At 32.9% G+C, this 10675-nt stretch overlaps 2 protein-coding genes and 1 pseudogene across 2 annotated transcripts in view; all 3 read left to right on the top strand.

The window, feature by feature from the left end:
• The first annotated feature begins 2347 nt into the window (after positions 1-2347).
• LOC117111168 (tripartite motif-containing protein 2-like) overlaps positions 2348-10675 on the top strand; it is a 13762-nt gene continuing 5434 nt past the window's right edge. The window contains exon 1 of the mRNA XM_033254046.1: positions 2348-2386. The gene's annotated coding sequence lies outside the window, so the exon portion shown is untranslated. The remainder of the gene's footprint in view (positions 2387-10675) is intronic.
• On the top strand, positions 4068-7330 carry LOC117111184 (tripartite motif-containing protein 2-like). The gene has a single exon (XM_033254068.1). It carries the CDS (start codon positions 4068-4070, stop codon positions 6225-6227), a length of 2160 nt encoding a protein of 719 aa, XP_033109959.1. The 3' UTR covers positions 6228-7330.
• On the top strand, positions 6478-9034 carry LOC117111178 (annotated as a pseudogene).

The following is a 10675-nucleotide window of genomic DNA, read 5'->3' as shown; positions in this document are numbered from 1 at the left end:
GGACAGGGGATGTGCCCCCCTCTGAAGCTGGAAACCTTGTTTTTGCAAAATAAATTGATGCAATTTGCTATTATAGGCCTAATCAATAAATTCCTCATCAACCGATATAACCTTAAACATTCTTACTGATGCCGTACACCTGTCTCTTATACACATCTAGATGTGTATAAGAGACCTCTGAAACCATCCCCCAGTCTCGGGCCTACGAGCTGCTCAAGTTCCCCCTATCGGACAGCTCTGCCACTTTATCTTTCCTGGTCCCCCATGATTCGTCATTACGCCACTGTATTATATAAAAATCAGACGTATTGGCTATAAATCAAACATAATTTGTATCAAATAAATCTCTATTGATAAGATACCGTATTGCCTCTAATAGACGCCCTGGGGGCGTTGCATTTTTTCAAAGGGGGGCGTTTACTAGAGGTGAATTGTAAAATCAAAAATTACCTAAACAAGCTGGTTCAAACGGTCAATGTTCTTTATTTGTATAGGAACAAGTTAATGTGCATAATATCTCCAGGCCTCCTGCTATTTTGCTTCATTTGTTGCTGGTTATTTGAACATCAATAATTCCTTGTGTTTCAAAAAGAAATGAAATATCTTCAAGTTCTCTTAGGGTAAATGTCCGACGATGCAGCGCGGTGCTTCTCCTTTCACAACAGCAATCGCGTGCTTGTCAAAAACATTGTCGGCCTCATGAACTAGGTCTAGCACCGCACCACCGCAGGCAAAACTTCTGCCCTCAACTTGAAGGAAACATTCTAACTACGGTATAGACTTCATTGACCTTGAATCAAATCAGCGTCGAACACGCGACACATTAACAATACACGATTACCCGTCGTTTGCCGTTAGTTTGCAGCTTACCCTGCTTTTACAAGGCCAACGAAATACCATGAGAGAAACACAAAATAGGCCTAGGCCTAGTAATCGTGAAGACAGAAAACATCAAACGTTTAGGGTAGGCTTTTTTGAGTAGTATTTATTTCATTTCATATCAAAGAAAGCAGCACACAGTACGGTATTACTCCTTGTTTGTCAACCTTTTTATGGACTGGATACCCATGTTAATTGATTGGGCACTCATTGCAAAATGGAAAAAAACGTTTATTAGAAGAGGGGCGTTTATTAGAGACAATACGGGTCCATCTGTCACATTTCACACTTTTGTCCTCTGTCACGATCTTCCATTTGCTGCATTATAATCCTTTGTCAGGGTAGGACGGGCCTAGGTTAAACCCTTATAAAAAGTCTAGTAGGGCAAAGCTCAATAATCTGTACAGTAAAAATAATTTGTATAAATACATACAATTTTCTTTTTCTTCCTGATAAATTATTTTGACTCTAGAGAATTTTGAAAAGGGAGCAGGGCAACCACTCTGACAGGGTCCTGGCACAGGCCCCCTCCCCCTCCCCACTGGGCTGTCCTGAGCCTCCATTGCATATGGCAATGTGTTTGTTTAGTTTTTAAAGGGATAAGAATTGTGCAATATGTTTTGGTGAGATAAGGTCCTGTCTGTCACACTGTATTAACAGTATCCCACAAAAATATGAAGAGGGGACATGATGAATAATTTTCGTTTTTGGACTAAGTATAATTATATACCAATAATCACAGTTTGACAGGATAAGATCCAGCTGTTACTGAGATAGATATATGCATTTGAAAAAGTTAGTTAAAAATGGTGTCTTTTTTTGTCTGGTCTTTCACCAACATCGTTTTAAATTAATTAAAATACTAGCCAATCTGAGATGTCCTTAACACTTGGGTATTTTAAGTTGCTAGCTGGGAGATAATCAGGAGTATACATACAATTGGTTCTAGTCTCTTCAAAAATCCAGGAGACTTGTTTTAATGTTAAAAAAAAGTTATCAAATGTCCTGTATGTCACAGTGGAATTGACCAAATACAAGTATTTTTATAACAAAAGATTTTGACAACAAGGATTTTTTTTTTTTGGTGACACTACGACTTTGTATCGGCACTCATAGTCAGAGCGGTGTGTACACAAGAGAATAAATGGTAAAAAGGAATATCTGAAGAGTGCAAGACAAAAATACAAGTGAATATCAATGCTATGACAAGAGGAGAAAACAGGAGGAAGAGAAAGAAAGGAAAGTGATTAAGAATATGAAAAGGAAAAAGTGGAGTTTAGTAAATACAGATCTGACTTTGATCAGTACAATTTTATGAGTTTTGAACTTGCAACAGTTCAAGCATGTTCAAGGTCTCATGTCTCATTTCATAAAATCATGGTTCATTACACACACAAATACAGTATACCAATCTATGCTAGGTCACATGACTAAACCTGGAAAAACCCACTTCTATTCTCAGATTTTACATGTACAGCACCTCTGTATATAAAGCCAGTATTTTAAGGTAAATATCTCATTAATCTATGTTGTATGCTCAGTATAATGGATCCTATAAACAATTTAATGATTAGGAAACATAAGGAAACATTAAAAAAAATAAGACTGTATTTCTTGCAATTGCCTTTTCAATTGCCTTTTTAATTGCTCCCCTTTTCACATTGCTATATAAAATTCCAAAGAGGGCATAGAGGCAGACTATGTGCTGTACAAGCAAAATTATTAATAAAAGAATAATAATTTGTGTATTTGTGGATATGATTTTGTCAGATTCTGAGATTGAAAATCTATTATAAATTTCTTTGCTGTGTGGTGCCTATATTTAACATTCATAGGTTTATTCATACAGGCTGAAAAATTAATAATTGCACATGACATTATTTTATCAGCCACAAAAAAGATTTAGGAATGTATTTATATTGGTGGTCTCCTCCCTACCTCTTAGAAATACAACTATTTTAAAAATGTTTATTGTTAAAAATACTCATTAGAATTCCTCTAGTATTTGACACTAAGAATAGAAATAATTGAGTGTATGACAGTTCATAGAAAAAAAAACATTAAAAACTTGTGGCTGACAGGAGATATATGTGACCAGCTCTGGCAAAACCAGCAGTTTGTATGAAAAAATTCAAAAATTGAATTTTTTTAGTGTTTTTATAGATTCTGCATGAATTCCTAGTGTTTATTTGTTGGAAATTGGTTGAATATATATAAAGTTCAGAAGGTGTGTGGGGGGGAATTTGGACCGATCGAGATAACACTACCCTAGTGTGCCCCCGTGAAATATTTGTGTTCTAGACACCCGAAAAAACATCTGAGACATTTTGGGCGGACCTTTTTATTTCTTCCTTTCTTTTTTCTTTCTTTCTTTTTTACCGTCCAAAAAAGGCCAACTCCTGAAGTTGTGAGTATTTAATTCATTGAATCAGCCATGTAGGTTTTGAAAATACAACTTCCAATGATTCCAAAATCAATAGTTTATTACAAGATTCGTATTTTTAAAATAATTTCAATATACATTTTAGTTAGATTAAGTGATTGTTATTTTGTGTATCTTTTATAAAATGCAAAAACAAAACTTGAAAATGTTCAAATTCTGATTCTCAAACATTTTGAGTGCTTGTGCAAAATTATAATCTTGAATCTCGTATCTTGTATAAACTGCGACAAACGGATCCAGGTTTTTCCAGAGTCAAATATATTGAAACAAGTCCATTCAAAATGCAGCAAAAATGGCCCCCAGAAAAAATCAACTGGGAAAAACAGGCAGCAATAAAAAAAAAACAAGTAAAAATTGTCTGTAACCCCCATCCCTCCCATGTTATAATGGTCTTATTCACAGATAGGTAAAAGTTGTCTTTACTGCTGGGGTTTTTCTATTAATGTAACATTATTTTTATCAAATAATTTGTAATATTGTTAAAATTACTGTAAGCTTTTGTTAAGTTTTACAGTTACAATATGCAAACTAGATGAAACTATTTCAATTTTCAAACACTCACTATGGTCCGCCACTGTCACCACCGGAGCTACCACAACCAGTATACTAGCCCATCATAATCAAATAAAATCATTATTTTGTATCAATCAATCCATCAATCAACATGACATTATTTATCTTAATTACACTGTACAGTACTATAACACACAATAATTATTTATAATTCACAGAATATTATTTCAAGATGGCCACCAGTGAGCTGAATCAGTTTCTAGAAAATGTTGATAAGAAGGTCCAAGAGTGTACCATATGCTTCAAGAGACTTCAAAATCCTAAATCTCTCAACTGCCTCCATAGTTTCTGTTTGGCATGTCTGGAAGACTGGGTTAAAACTAAAGGAGAGCTGATTTGCCCTACTTGTTCGAAATCATATCTCATTCCAGAGGGTGGGCTTCAGAAACTTCCACCAAATACCTTTCTTAATAACTTAATAGAAACTATTGAACAATTTTCTGAAAAAGATCAGATAAAATGTGCTTGTAAAAAAGGAGAAGAAGCATTATATTACTGCCAGGATTGCAGACAGTACTTGTGCTCTACTTGTATTGACCATCATAAAGAGTTCCAACTCTTTGCCAACCACATGCTACATTCAGTGGAAGAAGTGAGATCAATGACCCCTTCACAGATGACTTTACTACATCCACCACAGTGTTTGCTTCACAGCAAACCTTTGGAATTTTACTGCACAGAGTGTAAAACTCCAATATGCATGCATTGTACAATTACTGACCACAAGGAGTTGGAAGGAAATCATAAAATAATCAGCATTTCTAAAGCTTTTCAATCATTTAAAGAAACTTCAGCAGAATTGGAGAAAGTTGCCAATGAATGCAAAAGCAAATTACAAGATGGCCTCAAAGCAGTTACTCAGAATGCTAAACAATTAAATCAAAATAAAGATACAACTTTGAGAGACGTTGACAATCATGTACAACTGATGATAAGAAAAATCAAGGAGAATGGAGCCAAAATTAAAAATGAAGTACAGACAATATACAGAAAGAAAAAGAAGGTACAAGATGTCCAAATGGATGAACTGAAAACAACAATATCTGATATAAATACAAAACTCAGTTTTCTTAATCAGCTTTTGCAGAGTGATAAAGCAACAGCAATGCAGTCAAGTGAAAGAGTAATTACAGCACTGAAGGACAGAATCAATGAATTACCAAAAACAAAGCCAGCTGATAATGGACAAATTAAATTTGTTATCAATGAGAATCAGCTCGATTCATTGCAACAATGTGATATTGGGCATGTATCACAGGGAGCAGCAGATTGCCTAACACTGAAGGGAGTGGAATATGCATTACAAGGTCAGACAATTGTTGTCAAAATAATAAAAACAGATGAATGTGAAATAAATGCAAATCAACTGAAGGCAACTTGGACACAGCCTACAGGAGAAACCAACATCACTCAAGTTCAGGAAGATGACAATGGAGATTATTTTGTGACAGGAAAATGCACCAGTACAGGTGCTTGTAAATTAGATGTGAGTGCCAACAGCGAACCAATCAAGCAGTCACCAGTGATAGTGAAAGTAGAGAAGGAAGAATTAATAAATACTATTGATACAAATAAACAAAATGTTAGAGATGTAGTTAAGTGTGAAGATGACTGCTTACTGGTTTCATGTTCTACAAATGAAATATTCAAGTACAAGCAATCGGGAGAATATATTGGTAAGGTTATGCTACCGCAGGATGTAAAGGTTTTCAAAATGTTCAAGATGAAGAGTGGTAACATAGCATTCAGTGACAATCTGAAATGCATCAAAGTATGCAATATGAATGGTCAGGTGGTCAAATCAATTGGTCAGGGAGTATTGAAGGATCCAGCTGGTATATACGTAGATGAAACATCAAATATTGTGTACGTAGCAGACTGGGGTAATTGTTGTGTTTTTATGTTTGACAATTGTAGTAGTCAGTTAATAAGGAGGATATGGTCACTAGGCCACGAAGACAGCATAATGAATGGAGTTTTTGATGTTACTCTTACTAGTGAAGGACACCTTCTAGTATTGGAATGTACAAACAGCAGATTACAATTATTTGATAATGAGGGAAGGTTCATGAAAATCCTCGTTCAAGCAGGTGATGAGAATGGTAAGGTGAGGAATCCATATGGAGTAGTAGTTGATGAGGATGACAACATCATTATAGCAAGTAAAAACAAACTACAGCTTTTTAGTAGTGAAGGAAATTTCATTATAAGGATTGATAAACCAGAAGATGGAATCAACAATCCATTGGGATTATCCATCATTTCATATCATCCAAGGAGACTTGCAGTAGCAAATAATGGTGACGAAACAGTAAAAATATTCAATTACTAATTATTGAAAGTTCACTTTTAAATGTATAGATATACAGTGTATAAATACCATTACACATAAAGTTAAAAACCATTCAATTTTGATAGTGATTGTTTATGTTGCATTTTCCTCTATCTCAATCACACATCATATTAAATGAGTAACATCATTAAGTCAAACTCACCACATCCTCAATGATATTTATGATTTATCAGAGTTATACACATGCAAGCTGCCTTTTTAATTTCATATATTTATAACAATTCAATAACAACCAATTGCATTATTTGAATATGTTTAATTAACTAAAGAAACTTACAGGAATAAATTCTGTCAAATCTCACATTTTTTAATTTATGTCTCCACAGTTTAAATGTATTAATAGTGTGGTTATACAAAATATATATTTATCTCAGAAAATATTATTTTGAATTATGTTTACTCAATTTTATTGTGTAGCCTACTGTAATAGTCATGAAAAATGAATGTAAAAAAACGTTAATGCTGATGGTAACAATACCGTAAAAATCATATTTTGAAATAACATTTGAGATCACCTTGTAACAGTAGTAGTAAGTCATTATATTGGACATAATGACTAGATTTATTACAATTAAGAATTACTTAAATTATGTTGATAACATTTTTACATATCAACTACAAGAGGGTATTTTACACTGATTCTAAATTCAACTTGATGATGATCATTGTTCTCTAATCATTCTTTTAATGTGGTTAAGATAAAAAAGGATTTTGATTTTTATATAACTTTCAAGAAAGTTTAACAATTTTTTCAAGTAAGATTGAAACACCACTCCAAAATCACCAAAAATAAATAATTAAATTGTATAGTTTTTAAAATACTTCTTTGATTATAAATATAGTGAATCACACATTATAATATCTTACACTTTATAGATTTTGGAAAAAATATGGATTAAGTAATATGAAATATGATGTAGCAATACATTAGTTTTCTATAATAATTAAAAATATAATTAATTCATTAATAATAAAGAAGAATGAAACAGGCTGTGTAATACATCTGTTGAATGAAATGTTTTTGTAAAAGATGACTTTGTATATTTTCATTTCTTTTACATCCAATCAAAAATATAACTCTCATTATAGCTAGGAAATGTGAGGTTGTATAATAAATATGAAGTAGAGAGAAATGAAATAATTTGTACAGCAAGTGAATGTCTGAAAAAAGAGCAATGTTACAATTACTTAGAGTCAAAGAAAGTAATTTGATGTAAATTTACTTACAAGATGAGACAAAAATGGCCATATGTGACACTACATCATGTCTCTGCTCCCCATCATGTCTCCACAATGTTCCTTGTTATTTGTATCTCTAGCTTCTCTCCATGGCACTACACATGGTCAGGCTCCCCCATCATGTCTCCACAATGTTGCTTGTTACTTGTATCTCAGCCATTCTCTCCTGAAAAAATCTGAGTGTCACTGACTGACCCTTAAGTTGGTAGACATAAAACAATGTAAGAATAGCAAACTTGTATGGGATCTATTAATTTCTACAATTTTACCTTAAATTTTATATTATATATTATAAACAAAATCAGGTAAAAAGAAATAATATAATTCTGTACCCCAATGAGCGACCCTTGTTATACTTTTGTTTCCAAGTCAGTAGGATATGAAAGTTCATCAAAATCAGGGTAGGCACTCATTTTCTTATTGCTGAGGGGGAAGCAAACGTTAAGTAGGGGGCTTGATAATTACGACAGGGGGTGTATAAATAGTACTCTATAAGGTGATATTTTGACTTCTTAACCAAAATGCTTTTGCTCAGCAAATTCTTAATTGAGGTATCTGTAGGAGGGGAGTGCAAGTTATTTTTTAGAGGGGACGCATGCCCCAAGCCATCAGTAGATACAGCACTGCCACCATGACCAATCATGACTGTGCCTCCCTCAGTCTTCTTATAGCTATTATAGCCCTCTACAGCTTGCCTCCCAATGCTTCCATATTTTTATTTTTAGAATTACTTACCATAACAGATGCATTCAGATTTCCATGTTGAAACCTGAAACCCAAATGACTGCTTTGTACGATTCAAAATAATTTCTGCTGCTTTTCTTTCTGAAGAATGGCTACATTCTCATCACTATGACAACCAATACCACTGTGTTGTTAGTCTCACATTCAACAACCTACAATGAAGCAACAGAATATTAAGCCCTATAACTAGAAATTGCAAATTGCAAGTGAAGAGCTGCGAAGTACAACTGCATATAAATGTTCTTTGAACAAAATTATTTATGCGAGTCAAGTGAAAATAATGAAATAATGAATAATAAAAATATAACAAATAATATGAAACACGACCCATTGTCTATATTAGAACACTGACGAGCTGACGTAGAAACATAGTAAAAACGAGCGTTGGTATCGTGTATGCCAGTCTACAACAAGCGTCGCATAAATGTAATAATTAGCACGCTGAAATAGGCTAGTAAATAAGTTTAACTGGGTTCGTAAATAATATTGGCCTCAAAATATTGTGGCTGAGACATGGGCCGATTAAACGTAGAAATAGGAAACCTAAAATATAGTAAAAACGCTGAATAGTTATACTCAAGCGTCGCCACATGCGGACGTTGGTACATGTAGGTTAGTCTACAAACGTCGCCTAAAGTAATTGATTTTACCCAGCAGAACGAAAGAAGGAAACTCCGCTTTTCAGTCGTCTTAGGCCCTTGTTTTTTGACAAACAATGACCTTTCAGAGGTCAAATTGCTGTCAAGAATATAAATTGGCTGCTTCGCAGCAAAAAATATAATTAGTTTATCACCCTATCTGGGCAGCAAAAGTGATGAGGGAGGAAGGCTTTTTTTAAATTTTTTATTCTGCTAAAGCCAAATATCACCCTTAGGTTGTTTGCTGGTGCATTGATATTCAAAGTAAAACACGAGTTAGATAATGCAAACAATATCTACTAACTATTTAATAAAATAAATAAAATAACAAAAATTAAAAAATTTCAATTTAAAAAAAAAAAAAAAAAAAAAAAATTTTCCAGTACCATAGAAGACACGCACGTGGGGTAATAAACTAATAATTTTTTTTTATTGGGCCTTATTCAATCATTAACATGTTACCAAATAAACTTAATAAAAATATAAAACAGCATAGTTTTCGTAGACTTAAATTAATTATGCAAAGTGTGGATGAGGCTGCTGACTGGACAGTGTGCTGGACTTTCAATAAAAAATTAAAGTATAAAATTGGATAAACAAAGAAAAGATGTAGTACAAAACAAATGAGGTAACAATGCATAAAAAAAATAGGACAACAGGAAATGAGAAGTAATGGATGACAGAAAATGGGTAAAGAAAACAAAGAAAGAAAAAGGGAGGAGATATAGAGTGAATTAAAGCAATGGAATGAAAATCAGAGAGAGATAAGAAGAGGTAGGTTAAGAGAGAAGGTGAAGTGAGGAATGAAATTAATACGAAAGTCAAGAAGAGATGAACTGTAAAAAAATGAAGATAAAAAAGGAGAATTCTAAAAGAGGAAGAGAAAGGAAAGAAGTGAATAAGAATATAAAAGAAAAAAAAAAGGAGCTTAGTAAATCTGACTTTGATTAATACGATTAAATTAGTTTTGAACTTGAAGAGTTCGAGGTCTCGATGTCTCATTTCAAAAAGTCACAGTTCATTGCACACACAAACATACCAATCTATCACATGACTAAAAATAAACCTGGAAAAACCCACTTCTATTGTCAGACTTCATATCTACTGTACCTCTGGTTATAAAGCAAGTATTTTAAGGTAAATATCTCGTTCATTTATGTTGTATGTTCAATACAATGGCTCCTATAAACAATTTAATGATTAAGGAGAAAAAACATGACTTTATTTCTCACAATTGCCTTTTTAATTGCTCCCCTTTTGAAATTTATATATAATTTTCCAGAGTGGGCATACTGTAGAAGCAATCCATGCACTTTACAAGCAAAATTATTAATAATAATAATATACGTATCTGTGGATATGATTTTGTCAGATTGAAAATCTATTATAAAATTCATTGTGGTGTGGCTTTTATTTTAATTTGCATTTTTTAACATTCATAGGTTTATTCCTGCAGGCTGTAAAATCAATAATTGTACATGACTTTATTTTATCAGCCACAAGATTTAAAATGTATTTTATAATTTGGTGGTCCCCTCCCTATATCTTATATACAAGTATTTTTAAAATGTTTATTGTTGAAAATACTCCAGAATTCCTATAGTATTTAACAATAAGAATAGAAACAAGAGTGCATAACAGTTCATAGAAAAAAAAACATTAAAAACTTGTGGCTGACAGGTATGAGGCGCCATCTGTTAACTTATTATTTAGCAAAAATAACATGGCTTTTTACGTTATATATTTATATATTATTTTATATAATATATAATATTTTATATAATATATAATATTTTATATAATATA

This window comes from Anneissia japonica, unplaced genomic scaffold (assembly GCF_011630105.1).
Source record: "Anneissia japonica isolate Jap-2015-1 unplaced genomic scaffold, ASM1163010v1 scaffold1511_len2985839_cov193, whole genome shotgun sequence".
Lineage (NCBI taxonomy): Eukaryota > Metazoa > Echinodermata > Crinoidea > Comatulida > Comatulidae > Anneissia > Anneissia japonica.
Note: the sequence above shows the minus strand (reverse complement) of the source record. Positions and strands in the feature narration are given on the sequence as shown.

Bases quoted from the DNA above. Each gene is read 5' to 3' on its own strand.
- LOC117111184 (XM_033254068.1), top strand. From the start codon at position 4,068: ATGGCCACCAGTGAGCTGAATCAGTTTCTAGAAAATGTTGATAAGAAG.